This window comes from Festucalex cinctus, chromosome 6, assembly GCF_051991245.1.
Source record: "Festucalex cinctus isolate MCC-2025b chromosome 6, RoL_Fcin_1.0, whole genome shotgun sequence".
NCBI classification, from domain to species: domain Eukaryota; kingdom Metazoa; phylum Chordata; class Actinopteri; order Syngnathiformes; family Syngnathidae; genus Festucalex; species Festucalex cinctus.
In genome coordinates this window covers 732,501-747,666 of record NC_135416.1, presented here as the reverse complement: position 1 = coordinate 747,666, position 15,166 = coordinate 732,501, and the positions used below count along the sequence as shown (strand labels likewise).

General features: G+C 42.2%; 1 protein-coding gene and 1 long non-coding RNA gene across 6 annotated transcripts; one reads left to right on the top strand and one right to left on the bottom strand.

The window, feature by feature from the left end:
- Positions 1-235: 235 nt before the first annotated feature.
- Positions 236-14,720, bottom strand: sp2 (sp2 transcription factor). Of its 5 annotated transcripts, none has more exons than XM_077524234.1 (8): positions 14,681-14,720; positions 9,232-9,308; positions 7,988-8,725; positions 5,822-6,052; positions 4,621-4,948; positions 4,045-4,231; positions 3,047-3,240; positions 236-2,585 (listed from the first exon to the last, which is right to left on the bottom strand). In XM_077524234.1, exons 2-8 carry the CDS (start codon positions 9,292-9,294, stop codon positions 2,485-2,487), a joined length of 1,842 nt encoding a protein of 613 aa, XP_077380360.1. In that variant the 5' UTR covers positions 9,295-9,308; positions 14,681-14,720; the 3' UTR covers positions 236-2,484. The 5 variants fall into 5 exon arrangements, with proteins under 5 accessions (XP_077380360.1, XP_077380358.1, XP_077380359.1 ...); XM_077524232.1 differs by lacking the exon at positions 14,681-14,720 and adding an exon at positions 10,562-10,686; XM_077524233.1 differs by lacking the exon at positions 14,681-14,720 and adding an exon at positions 10,303-10,553.
- LOC144020601 (uncharacterized) lies at positions 10,954-12,701 on the top strand. Its single transcript, XR_013283929.1, has 3 exons — positions 10,954-11,646; positions 12,085-12,315; positions 12,577-12,701. It is a non-coding gene; the product is annotated as an uncharacterized LOC144020601 (long non-coding RNA).
- Positions 14,721-15,166: the final 446 nt, after the last annotated feature.

The window sequence follows — 15,166 nt, the reverse complement described above, 5'->3', positions numbered from 1 at the left end:
ACCATATACATTGTTAGACAACGTTTTTCATATATGTTCATATTTATTTATTTATTTATTTATACATGGTACAAAATGAACTGCTGGTTTTCTGGTTTCTTCTGAAACACAATCAAGCAACAGAAGAGTGTTAATTAAAAATGAGACAATTAATATTAAAATGTATATATTTGGACACTGGTCAAATCAGTGCATGAGAGATTATCAAGGAACATAAAAAATAAAAAATAAAAAAGACATTTAAAGGAAGTTTATTTTTAAATATCTGTCTAAGGCATCCTTAATTATGAATATTATGATAGAAAAGGGTCTCTACAGGTCTTTTTTTTTAAAAGCAGTAATGGAGCAAAATATACAAGGTCACATGTATTTCTAACAACACTGTACAACGTCGTTCATCTCCTTCACTCCAACATCGAGAGTGGATAAACAATAATAAATACCAGCAGTCTCTGCTTGGCCCTCTTTTCACACACTTTTGTGCGCCCCCTTCACGCCAAGCTGGCACCAGTTCGACCCTTTTTGGGGGGCTCCGTCTCGAAACCGGTTCTGTGAAAGGTGGATTTATTCAAAACGTGTTTGTATGGAACAACGTACATGATAATACTGACGTAAACACGGATGTGAAATAGCCTTGAACCAAAAATATTGCTTAAAATTGCAGAGATTTCAAACAGTACATTTATGCATATGTTGTGGTGGTTTACTGTACTTGAGCAAATGTTGATGGCGTCTGTACTTTTTGAAAAACTCTTGAGTAGTCAACAATACCAATACCAATTGACAAAGCCATTACAATTTTTGATACATATTTCCCCCCAAAACAATGACATCATTTGAAAGACCTCTGGAAGCATTTTCCATAAAACTGCAAGAAATGAATGGTAATTTTCTATTCTTGTCATTTCTAGTTCCTGATCGTAAAACACCTGCTATCAGAACTCGCTCAAAACAGTACTTCTTTATCCCCCAACCACTCCAGACGGCAAAAGATTGTGAATCCTGGTCTGAATATATGACTGGAGAGCCGATAGGCCAAAACGTTTGAAGCGACGAGGCCGCCACATTGCTCCTCCAAAGAAACGTTTCTCGCCATAAGATTCTATAACATTTACAGTATCGAAATTGGACAATATTTGCTAACGTACTTAGTAGAAACGCTATGATTTATGATGTTTTAAAATTTGTGAAACATAAACAAGAGGACTTCAGACATTTCACAACTTGCCTTAAGATACATGTAGGAATTATATGCTTAATGTTTACAGGAGGAAAATTGTATTTAATATTGCGGTCTAAGGAACTGAGCGATAAAAAAAAAAAAAAGGTAGTCTTCAAAGCACATTTTATTTTTTTTTTATTTTTTTTTTTTTTTTTACTTGTTAAAAAATAGGGTAGCACAGTGGTTGAGTGGTTAGCACGTCCACCTCCCAGTTCGAGTCCAGGCTCCGGCCTTCCTGGGTGGAGTTTGCATGTTCTCCCCGTGCCCGCGTGGGTCTTCTCCGGGTACTCCGGCTCCTCCCACATTCCAAAGACATGCATGGCAGGTTAATTGGGTGCTCCCAATTGTCCCGAGGTGTGCTTGTGAGCGTGGATGGTTGTTGGTCTCTGTGTGCCCTGCGATTGGCTGGCGACCAGTCCAGGGTGTGCCCCTGCCTACTGCCCAGAGCCAGCTGGGATAGGCTCCAGCTCCCCCCGTGACCCTTGTGAGGAATAAGCGGTCAAGAAAATGGATGGATGTTAAAAAATAGTGAGCAGCCCACCTGATACTAACCGCCTACGAAACTGTATATGTCTCATCTGTACGTATACCACAGTAGTCTGCTTGCAAGGTGGGAGGAGCAAGATGGCCGCCCTGTGACTTCAACGGCTTGCACTGGTGTGCGTGCACGTGCTATCGACTATCCAGTCACATGAGTCAGTTCAGTGGTGTTCTACTGCTAAAGACTAAAAAAAAAAAAAGGTTAAACGCAAACTTTTCTTTCTAAGAATTGAATCAACTCTTTTCGTTAGGTAATTTTGGTGCCAAAATTCAGGCTCTCCCGTTGCATCAATTTCATGGCAACGCGGCACAAAAAGAGTCGTCTGGTCCGATCGTGGGTAAAAACAAAAAACTCTGCGAGCTGCAAATATAAATGTAAACAAACAAACAGTTAAAAACACAACACCGGGAGCTTGAAGTGAACGTAAGAGGAGGAGGCAACAAACAAAATGGTGGCTATTTCGGGGGTACGGGCACAAAATGGGAGGCCGCTCGTCGTCTCGACAGTCGTCCATTGGGGAAAAAAAAAGGGGGGGTCATAAATAAGGAAGGATTCTCTCCAGTCTGCTTTTTCTTTGTACATAGTGCGACACAAGAATCGCAACAGTTTTTTTTTGTTTTTTTTTTTTTTTTTTGAGGAGCTGGGCAGTGGTCCCATTATGGGACAAAGTGACAAAACTCCAAGTTGTTCAATGTGGAGTCACGTTTGTCGTTTTTCCCCCTCACAGGTTCTTGGTGTTGATGTGCGTCTTGTAATGCTTGGTCAGGTGGTCGCTCCGCATGAAGCGCTTCTGACACTGGTTGCACTCGAAGCGTTTGTCTCCTACAGACACAAAAACAAAACACACAAATACACTGAAGATTAGACGGAAAAATGGAAATTAAAAAAATTGAATTCAAAAATTAAATAAATGTATTTGTGTGTGTATATATATATAAATAAGGATCAAAGAACTTTTTTTTCTTTTCTTTGAGGAGAAAGAAAATGTTTTAACATTTAAAAAAATATTAAGACAAATACAATTATTTGAAACACTTCAATTGTGTAATTTAATTATTTAATAAATATTAAGTTCCTTTTGGCGCAAACAAGTTTATTAAATTAGTCATTTTAAAATACAAAAAATGGCAAAAATATACATTTAAACAAGTCCAAATGAGTATGAATAATCTTTTGCCATTGAAATTGTAATTGGATTTGGATGAATTGCACATTTTCCGGTCTGGAAATATTCGGACGCGCGACCTGAGAGCAGAAGGCGCGAGTCGGTGCGCGTTTGTTACCCGTGTGCGTCCTGGCGTGCCGCTGCAGCTCGTCGCTGCGCGTGAAGCGCTTGCCGCAGAAGACCCAGTTGCAGACGAAGGGCCGCTCGCCCGTGTGCAGGCGCACGTGCGCGCGCAGCAGCGACGTCTTGCGGAAGGTCTTCTCGCAGTCGGGGAAGTGGCAGATGTGCTTCCGCTTGCCCACGTCGCCCGGCCTGCGGGGGGGTTAAAATGCTGGTGAACAGAGGCAATATGTGGAGCAACTCAGTTTATTGTATGTATTCATTTCTTATTTCATTTCATTCATGAGAAAAGAGTTCCAAGTAACTGCAGTTCTCCCTTGACATTTCTAAACTGGTCCTTGGAGCCGGATTCGAACCAGCGACGAAGGATTTATTGATTAGTTGATTCATTTATAAATTGGATTAATAATAAAAAAAAATTATCAATTTATTGTAATGCTTGTATTAGTGCCTTTATATCTATTATATATATATATAATATTTTTATAGCTGTAATGTACAAAAATAATATTGTGGGTTGTTTTTTTTTGTTTTTGTTTTTTACAAAATTGTGATAATTATCGTATCCTGACCTTCATATCGTGAAAATATATCATGATGTTTGGATATCGTTACATCCCTAATGTGTTAATTGTGCTTTAATCACAATTATTTTGGTAATAATCTAAAACACGATCAGGACGATCATTTTTTTTTTTTGCTACAAAACAAGAAAATGTTTCAAGGTAAAAATGATTGAAACACTATAATTATGCAAGTTCCTTTTGGATGAAAGAAAATGTATGAAATTAGTTCTTTTAAAATGTAAAAAAGGTGCAAAATCAGCTGGCACCGTTTTGTTTTTTAAATAACGTGTGGCCGTCAAAGAGTTCAGACGAATGCGCGCGGATTCCAAGAAATGAACAGTCGAGTCATGCGTACGTTTCTGCAAACGAAAGTTGCCCCCCAAATAAATGATGGTTACAGGTTAAAATAAATGCGCTGCCAACGCGCCACCTTTTGTCCGCATCTTGACAGTTGGGACACGTGCAGGCCATGCGTCGTTTCTTCTCGCTGGCGTGTCCGGGAAACTCCAGCGTCAGCGTCGTCTGGTCCACGTGGAGGGCGGGCTGGCTCGGAGACGCCACGCCCGCTAGCTGCAGGCCGCCGCCCTGCATGGTCTGCACCGTCAAGTGCTGTTGGCCTGATGGGGAGAGAAAAACAACAAAAACAAACAAAAACAAGGCAACTTTATTTGCATGTCACGTTTCGTACACGAGGAAAGAAGCATCATAAACAAACGAGTTAACAGCATTAAAAAAAATAAATAGGTTACAAAATTTGTAGGGCTGGATCTAAAATATTGATATCAAATCAATATTCCTTTTCATAGCTCAATATCGATTCATAAAACCATCAACCGATACTTTTTCTCCCTGTAAATTAATGTTTTCAAATTAATCCACTTGCCTCAATTTTGCATTCACTTTTGAATGTTTTTCTAAGCAGGAACTGGTTTTCCATTTTGAAAAACAAACAAACCAAATGTGGTCGTCCAGCAAGGAGTCAGACGTGGGCGACGGTTATTTATACCTCCGGCGTTGGTGATGGTGACGGGGACGCCCTGCACCTGCACGCCGTTGATGCTGATGGTCTGCACCGCCTGACCGGCCGCCGACGACAACTGCGGCGCGTTCAGCGCCACCATGCCGCCCGCCGGCGCGATCTTGGCCAGGGTGCGCTCCTTCCTGCCGCCCGCCGACGCCGACTTCCGGCCGGCGGCGAGAGGCTGCGCCGGCGGCGGGGCGGGCGTGGCCACGGGAGCGGCGGCGGCGGTGGTGGTGGGCGTGGTCGCCGCCGAGACGACGGCGTCGTGGAGTTGCACCGAGCGCCACTCGCCGGCTCCCGTCTTAAAAAAGAGCTGACACAAAAGAAGACGTTTTGTTGTTTGTTGGTTTCCCGCTGGGAATGAATGAGTGGAAAAAAAAAAAAAAAAAAAAAGACGCTTTTGAATATAAAGGAAAGAGAAGGTGGAGTAGAAGTATTATGTTTTGGAACAAACAAGAAACAAATCAACAAACAAATTGAAAGCATTGTGACCGGATGTATCAAATATGACAAAATATTGATTGAAGTGACCGATCGAATTGAAGTTGATTAGAAAAAAATATATAACGTGTTTGTTCAAAAGGACAGTTAAATAGTATAAAATATAATTTTTTTCCCGTATATCTCATGGTTCAGGCTTTATAGGGATAAAAACCTGGGTTACTTAAAAAAAGAAATAAAAAATAAGAAAAATGTTTAAAAAATCAAAAAGAATGAAAGAAAGAAAGAAAAATGAAGGAAAAAAGAAAGAATGAAAGAAAAAAGAAAGAAAGAAAAGAGAAACAAGAAAAAAGAGAAAATAAAGAAAAAAGAGAAAGAAAAACAAAGGAAAGAAAGAAAAATGAACGAAAAAAGTAAAAAGGAAAGAAAAAAGAAAAAAGAAAGAGAAAAATAAACAAGAAATAAAAAAGAAAAAAGAAAGAAAAAAGAGAAAAAAAAATAAAATAAAATAAAAAAAGAAAGAAGCAAAAAAGAAAGAAAAAAGAAAGCATAATAGAAAAAAAGAAAGAAAGAAAGAAGAGAGAGCGATTAAAATGCAGCATTTTCATCCTTTTGTGATGCACCAAAGAAACCAACCTAACTTTGACTAACGTCAACAAGAATTGCGATTCCCTGATTGTCATTTTTAGCCAGTCGGGATGTGGGTGGAAACAATTTTTTTTAAAGACTTGTTGACTCCACCCACCTGCGTTGGCGTCGGCTCCGCCACCGCCGCCGTCGCCACCTGGAGGCCGGAGGGTGCGGGCGACTGCCTCTGCGGGACGGGCGGCAGCGAGGCGGACGCGGCCTGAACCACCTTCAGGGCCTGCTGGGGGATCTGGACCACAGGTGGGTCCGGCTTGGGCGGCACCAGCTGCACCTGCTGAACCACCGCCGGCTGGCCGGGACTCTGCACGATCAGCAGGTTGTTGCCTGCCTGCAGACGGCAAAAAAAAAAGAAAAAAAATGCACACCAGGCCATATTAATACTCATTTCAGAGTTGTTTAAATGTATACATTTGCACCCGTTTTCTTGGTTTGGTCAGTAAACTGAGCCATGATTGGTCGTTACCTACTTCCTCAGCACGGTGATGTCATCATCAGTCGCCCCAAAAAGATGCGTAGCCATATTTGATTGGATCAAAAATGCCTTTTTTACCGAATGTCTTTTGTGTTGCAGGACGTGAAAGGTGAACCTATGGATGATCATTTGCAGCTATAGTTGCCCTGAAAATGTCTTGGACAAATCAGCAGAAGATATTCTCCCTGGAGACCGATTTTGCGACAAAATCATACCAGAGTGTACAGATTCCGTTTCCATTGTCGCAACTTTCCCTCCAAATCAACGATTGTTAGTTGGATGAAGACGTTCAGAGAGCATGAGACTGTAGTGGGCCTACGTTCGAAAGCCACAGGGGGAACTTATTCAAGGACAGGAGAAAACATTGCTGCAGTGAGGGACTCAGTAGGACGCAGCCAAGAACTCGGAATCACTGCGGCGTGTTCTTACGTCTGATCTGCACCTAAACCCATACAAGATCCAAATCAAGCAAAAATTCACTGGAAAAGCCAGTAACAATGTGTGAATGCTTCTGTAATGTGCTTGGAAAGGATGAAAACTTTCTTGACAACGTTTGGTTCTCAGACGAAGCCCATTTTTTTGCTTTCCGGGCACGCCAATCGCAAAAACAATATTTTTGGGGGCTCGAAGGTTCCACAACAGGTTCTGATCCCAGACAGTCAACAAGGAGCGCTACATCGCTGTTCTGAACAAGTAGTGAGCATCGCTGGGACGCCGGAGACAGGTTGTGAGAGCTTCACGATGCTTTCAACAAGACGGGGCCACACCTCGTACAGCCAACCAAACTATTGCTTGGTTGAGGCAGAGGTTTGAAGAGAGACTCGTAAGCAGAAGATGCCATGTGGAATGGGCCCCGCCCCGCCCCGCACGCACCAGATCTTGATTGTTATCTGTGGGCTTTCCTCAAAGATAATGTATAGCAGGGAAATCCACAAACAATTGAAGAACTGAAAACGGCCATCACAGCAAAAATAAGAGCCATCCCGAAAGAGGAGTGCATGAAAGTGATTCAAAACTTTGCCAGACGAGCGCAGGTTTGCTTGCGACGAAATGGTGGACATTTGGAACACATCTTGGGAAAGCCAGAAATGGACGAAAAATTGACAGAAATAGCTGAAACTCTGCTGAATGGTCTTCCATAAACTGAATAATGTGTGGTTGTCATTTGCAATAAATCGATTTTTCATCAAAGCCACAATTGAAATTGTCATCTTTTTGAAAATCACATCCATGATAGACAAAATATTAACTTTTTACGGCTGAAAATGGCTCAATTTAATATTAAATCAACATTAATATTCTTCAGAAATGTTGTACTTCAAAAAGTGAAAACGTAAAATATGTTTTCAAATGTTACACATTTTTCATAGAAACGTTTGCCCAACTGAGTCAGCAAGCTGGCGAGTCTTCTTCACATGAAGACTTGCGTCCATTTCCCCACCACTACTATGAGGCGCTCCCCCTAGTGGCCCGCCAAAGTAATTGCTCGACAAGTCATGAAAAATGGAGGCATTATAGTGGCTGTATATGAGCTACAAATATTGCGATATTGGCGAAGGCGTATGGATAATCTATCGGGAGACAAAGTATCAAGATTTATCGCGATATCGATATATCGTCACACTCCTATTAGCAAGTGTTTCTGGTAGCAGATTAAACTAATAATAATAAATAAGCTAATATATAAACAATGTGCTTAAAAATCCAAAAGATTTTTCGAAATATGGTGCTCAGACGAAAACATTCGTAGACATGAAACGGAGCAATTAGCACGTGCTAACGTTTCCCAACCTGAATGATGTTGTCAGAAGTTTCGATCAAGATGGTCTCCATCTGCTCCGGGGGCGGCGACGGCGCTTGCGGCGGCGGAGGCGGAGTTTGAGCGGCGACCAGCGCGGCTTTCTTCTTCCTGCCTCGTCGCGACTTTCCCGCCAGGGCGACGGGCGCCAGCGCCGCCGCCGCCGTCTCGGTCACGATCTGCGCGCCGCCCGCCTCCCCCGTGGCCACGTTGAGCGGCAGCGTGAGCCCGCCGGGCAACTGCACCACGTTGGACTTCCTGCTTTTGGGCGACGGCTTGATGGCGAGCGTCTTCTGCGGCGTGACGGGGGCGGCGGCCGCCTGGGCGGGCGGGGTGGCGGCGATGAAGGCCTGGTTGGTGCCCGGGATGAGCTGGATCTGGCCCCCCTGCTGCGGCATCACCTGGATGGTCTGGGCGCCGGGGATCTGCGGCACCACCTGGTACTGGATGCTGGCGGGCGGCTGGGGCCCGGCGGGGCGGGCCGGGCCGGGCCCGATGGTGAGCACGATGGGGCTGCCCGAGGCGCCGGGCAGCTGGATGACGTTGCCCTTGGCTTGGAGGAAGCCCAGGTTCTTGGGCGGGGCCGGGGCGATGGGGGCCGGCTTGATGGGGAGGAGGCGGCGGGGCTGCGGCGGCGCCGGCGGCGAGGCGGCGGGCGCTTGGGCGGCGGGGGGGCCGATCTTGCTGCAGGTGGCGGCCAGCAGCGCCAGAGGGGACGGCTGGCTGTCTGCCTGCGCACACAAATGACAACCGCTTGCAGATGCACTTTGGAAATTCACTTGTTTCACTCTTAAGAGCGAAACTAAAAGCAAGCATTGTCAAAAAAAACAAAACGTAAGAAAGTAATTACAACAAAGTGATTAGAATTGTAGGAAAACGGCTTGTTTTCATCATGGCCCCGGTTGAGCGCTTATACTCTACTGCCACCTGTTGGCCATTTTTTGTAATTACTACAATTTTTCGCCCATTCTGTGAAGTTGAGAGGCTGCATCAAATACTTCTGTATGCTCTAGCATAAAAAAACAAACATAATACTTTACGTCTTTGGGACATTTGAAATATTTAAAATAGAACATATTTATACGTTTTTGGCAGCAAATGTTAAGTGAAACTAAAAGCAAGCATTGTCAAAATAAACACTTGGGATTTGCATTTAATAAATAAATAAATACATAAATAAATAAATCTATGTAGTACGCATACTTGTAGCACATCTTTTTTGAAAATGTTGCCTTACCTGAGTGGTGGCGGTCGAGGGCTGCAGATATTCACTGGGACTGACAGCGACAACAGTTGCCATAATGTCCTTTGAACCTGCAACACAAAATATCATCACGTAAGCGCCTCATGCTTGACATGGCATCAATAAATCCCCCCATAATCTACAAAATAAAGTTGAGCTTTTTTTTTTTTTTTTTAAAAACAAATACACACGTCTTCTTCACAGAGACAACTTCCTGTCAACAAATTTGTGTCTTTCCTAAACACGATTGTCATGCAACGTGTCAGTTACATAGTCAATTGGTTCATTTTATAAACTGTGACAAGTCAATAAATAAAATTACTGTAAATATGACGTCACTATTCCTAAACTATTTTTAGATTCATTTACGTTTTTACAATTTTTAGTCCATCAATTTTGTTATTTTGAACAAGTGTAAACGGACAATTTCCGGACGATCCTGTAGCGTGACGTCATATGCAGGCGACCCCGATACAATCTGGCAGCCCGATCGCATCTGACACCGACACGGCAAAGATATACACTGCCAAAATTCTAAATTTGAAGAGAAAAACATTACAAGTGTCTACCATTATTTATTGAATAATATCAAAATGGCCAAATAATAAAAAGCAAATGAAAGTGGGGGGGAGGAAAGATGAACGGAAAGGGTGCCACCAAAATATAACGGAAATGAAACATGTCTAAGTGATAACTGCTTTTTCTGCATATTGATATTGTAGTAGAAAGTGGATATTCTAACATTTTGTAATATTTGCAACTACAAACAAGCACCGAATTGCTCGGGTTGGCTCAGCTTGGCTGCTTTTGTTTGTGCTAACGACGTTAGCAACCAATAAATAAATAAATAAATAAATACAAGCAGTAGCTCAGGTGACTGGCAGCTAGCTGTTAATCTAGACGGGTTTATTTGTGTGCATCTTTAGCACAACAACGCCCAATATGTGATTGAGCCATGCACATGAGCTTGTGGTTTATTTGTGGTGTTATGTTTGAAAAGAGTGGAGTCCAAAAGCATCTTTAGCTTAGCTTAGTTTAGGACAACGGCTTAGCACATTAGCATACTCGGGCTAGCTCGGCGCCGCTAGCATCCGCGTAGTTAGCGAGTTAAACTCTTCGATGGCAATACAGAAAAAAAAAAAGGGAAAGCCAATTTGAGGAAGTGCGACGGCTTCGGGCTTCACGCAAAAGCAGCGCCAGCCCGCCGATGATTTCCGTCCACAGGACCGTCGAACCGTGCCGCGATATTCGAGCGCCGGCGCAAATTTCATGTTTTACCAAGTAAGAAGGTAATATAAACGCCAATGTTTGAATTCCTACCCACCGCTCATGACGACATTCGCTGTCCGTACAGCCTCGAAACGCAGCGAGCCCCGGTGAGGAATCCGCCCGCGAGCCCCCTGCACCAATCCACGCACAAAGGAGACCTGATTGACGGCAGAAGTGACCAATCGCATTGAGCATGGGAGTGATTGAAATTCGATATATCCAATCGGAGAGGGACTTTTGTGGACGTCAAGCGATGGATGACCGCTCCACCAATGACGTCTGGAGAAATTGGTCTCCAGGGGGCGTTTCTCCGCGCGAGTTTGCGGCCAATTAGGGCAAGCGTCAAGTATGAGTGACGTGACGAACCTCCAATGTGAGATTTGAGGGGTGGGGCGGTCCGAACAAGAATGACAAACCCGTTAGCCAATCACGTTTAGCAGCTACACAAACGCAAACAATTCTGCGTTTACAAAATAATCATAAAGCTATTTTTGATTGACACAGTCAAAGAGACGTTTAAAAAAAACTATGATGAAGGATAAAGTCCTAATCTTACGACATAAAAATCTATTAATAGTTAGTGTGAGATTAAAGGTACATATATTTTTTTATTTTGTTTTGAGGTGTGTTTTTTTTTATTGAGTTAATTTTAATTAGTTTTCAGGATGGATGTGTTAGTGTTTATTAGTTTTAGTTATTTAATTAATACTTAGTTTCAGTATTTGTTTTATTTTTTTTTAAATGTGTATTACGTAATATTTAAAAAAAAAAAACGGTGCTTTTCTATTGGCTGCTGCGAGATGATGTCATTTCCGTGTGACACGCTTTCAAACGTCCTTATAGGTCGCTTGCACATGTCGTCACTTCCGCCTCGGATTTCTCGTCGTCGCCATGCTGGGTGGCCTCCATTTACGTAGCGATTCGGTCTAACACGTATCTATCACGTTTGTTTTCTGCGTTTAAAATGGTACATTGTTGCTGCATCGTTGGCTGTTCGAACAAAGCCAAGGGGGAAAATGGTCGGTCTTTTTTCCGAATTCCGAAAATAACTAGGAACCAGGGCCTGGAAACAGAGGAGTGCGGACTCCGGAGGGAAGTCGTTACTTTGGGCTCGTGTGTGCAGCGATCACTTTGTGAGCGGTAAGCTTGTTTACCTTTATTTAATGCATGAGGATTAATAACGTTTCGACCGCCCATATATGGGCAAGTTGCTTATGTTTTGGATTCATGAGCAAGCAAGTTCGGTAGTACAAGCTGGCTAGCGGACGTTAGCCGAAAGCTAACATCGAACATTTTCACCCAAGTAGTGCCAGTGCAAAGTGTTTACTGCTGAAATTGGATTGATTAGTCTTGGGCTTTTAATGCCGATAACATGTTTTTTGGTGGCAAAATGTAAACTTGGAAAAAAAAGAGACAGAAGGGGCTGATGCAAGAAAACAGACCCCCGGGGGTGATGCAAGAAAAGACCCCCGGTAGCCTACACATCATGCTAAAGAACTTATTCACGGCCACCCTACTGCGGTAAAATAACCAGTCTTTCCATATTTTATTTGTTTATATATTTGTTTATTTTAACAGGTCGCCCTGCGCCCGTTTTTCTGTCCAATCATCCCGACTGGGCTCCAACATTAAAGTTGGGTCCCAAGTTACAACATCTATGTCTCAGCCCAGTCGGTGCCAAGATATGAACGTGCACAGGAGAGACAAGCAAAGAAAAGACGACTCGAAGTGGCAGAGATTGTTGCAGTTATGCAGCCAGATGGCTCCAGTAACCTGTACCCTCAAGTACTGCTGACATCATTGACTCTGGTATGCCACTCAGAATTCATTACATGATATATTGTATGCATGAGTGAATGTATGTGTTTGTTTGTGTGTGTACACGCACCTTATATTTTAGAGACATTTGGAAGTGTTTATAGAAATAAGTATTTGCCTGTAGCAATGTTCATACATGAAAAAAATGCAACAAAATGTGTACATTTCTTTTACACTGACAAAAAAACTATACTACTTTACTATATTAAACCTATTACTGGTACCGTATTTTTTTGTGATTTTTTTCTTTAGGGATCTCATGCCACACCAACTTGATTGCCAATGACATGATGGAAACGAAGGCGAGCATCAAAGCATTGGAGGAGGACAACATGCGACTGTTTGTTTGGCGCTAATAAAGGCAGCGTTTATACAAATTCTGTTGTTGGGTTTGTTTACAAAGCTATACATAATACAAATGACAGGATTTGACTCAATGTGCAATATGGTCCCTCTTAAAGTAATGGCATAAATCTCTATTATTTCTAAAAGCACAAAAAATGAAGTGAATAATGATTAGATGTAGTAATTTCAGGGTTAAAAATTGAACTGTTAATTAATGTAGTTTATTTTAGCACAGGTGCCTACCATCCTGAGATGACGGTATGATGTAATGTTGATGGGGTACGCAATGACTTTCATTATGCTATGTACAGAGGAAAAAGTTGCTCTCTTTTAAATTTGTTTAATGTAAGACAAGTACCAGTACTGTGTTACAGTTTTCCCAATAATCCTTGTTTCACACTTGTCACAAAACCACTGTCCTTTTGGCAGTCTAGATTGGCACACTTCAAGTGATATCATTTGATTTTACAATCTGCTGCAGCACAAAAAACTACTTTATTCCGCATCTTTGAAGTACATGAGCAAGTGGTAGGTGACAGCGGCTGAGCAGGAACACTGGAAGTCCACTGCTGATCTAGTAAATGCTCTCCCGAGCAGTTCAGGTAAGGAGGGGATTTTGGGAAAAAAAAACTCTGGCTTTTCCAGCTGGCCAAAACGAGCGATCTGGGTGGACTCGCTCAATCACACTTTGTCCACACCACAAAGTCGCAGAAGTCCCGTCCAGTTAAACTCATCTGTGCCTGAATCTGAAAATATTACAAACATTGTAATGAAAATATGAAACATAGAATTAAATAAGAAACTACAAAAAGTAAAGCCATACATACCTGGTAATACTATTGGTGTTGTCGTGACAAGTGATGGGAATTGTTGCCATCTGGCACCAGACAGAAATTGGGTGTTGTGACAGCCTCCTTAACCGTGAGATCATAAGAAAAGCTGTCAGTATGCTCAGTAGTTACCATGAACACGTTTTATTGTACTGGAAACTGAAACTAAAAATACGTCCTCTGAGAGTGGTTAACCTTAACCATTTAGAATAAGTTGATTAAGTAACATGTAACTAGTGAAAGGGTAGCATTAAATTTAATTAAGCCACGGGGAGGCTGTGCATAGTTACTTTTTATTCTTATACGCTCTGCCATATTTGCCTGTTATAAAATTGTTAGAAAAACCACATCAGGTAAACCTAGCTGTGCATGTAAACACAATGATAACAGGAAGCCTGAGAACAAATCAACATTTTTGTGTGCAGAATTACCAACACCATGTGGTTTACTTACGTGCAACAGCAACCGTTTCTTCTGATGCGATGTTAAAGTTTACACTCTGTATCCACCCGCTTACAAAATAATTGTAAGCCTCCAGGGATTTGTTGGCGTGTTATGGAGCATGTTGTCAACACGAGGTAGTGAAAAATGTCCAGAGAAGTCACATTTGGCCAGCAAGCTTTCTCCGTCAAAAAAAAAATCACACTTGGTCAGGACGTAATTAGGATCAATCCCGCCACACAGAGACACCTTCTGCCTGTATCGTTGTTTTTGATCTTCCGGTAAATCGTGAAAATACTGCGAAAATTACATCAGGTTGATAAGCTCTACCGTGTAACTCGCGAGTGTACCTTGTGAACCGGCGGACACCCAATATGGCGCCCGAAGGAAAAACTCCCATGATGCATTACGATGTGCAAGCGACCTATTCCTGATTCATATCCAAATAAATCGACTTCAAATCACATTTAAAATCATCTCCAAAGGCTCATGCATTAAATTAATTGCCAAAGACTAAAACGGAGGAAATTTTTGCGATAATTATAGTTAGTTTCAGTCAGTTTGGTAAACATAAAATATAGCTCCAGTTAGTTTTCTTAAAAAATAATATAAATTAAAAAAAAGAAGCATTTTCGTTTTTATTTCGTTAACCTTTTTTTTTTGTCTATTTTATTTTAGTTGTAGATTTTTCGTTCGTTTGAGTTAACGAGTCGAACCTCGCATCTACGTCATCAACGTACCTTACTTTCCACAGCTGGCGCCTCCAGGTGGTTGTCGCTGTCCTTGAGTCACGTGATTCGGGATCCCGTCGCGCTTGCCACCTTCTGCTTTGCTCTCGCGAGCTTTTGCTAGCTTCTCGCGACTCTTGCTTGCCGCTCCAATAAACATATTTAAAATGTTACAAGGTGACATTTAGCACGCTAAAGTGATACTTGCCTCATTGAGGCATTTTCAGCAGCGAAAAGTCCAGAATTAATTTGATAACATCTTTTTTTCATATACAATTAATACCGTTAAAAAGTATTTTTCCACTTGCTGACAACTGATGATGACATCACCTGTGCAGAGGAAATGAGGTAATAACCAATCATGGCTCAGTTTGCTGACCAAACCCAGAAAACAGCCGAGCCGTGATTGGTCGTTACCTACTTCCTCCGGTGATGTCATCACCAGTCGACAGCAAGCAGAAAATTGAGTTTTCAAAGGTGTTGAACATGAAAAATAAT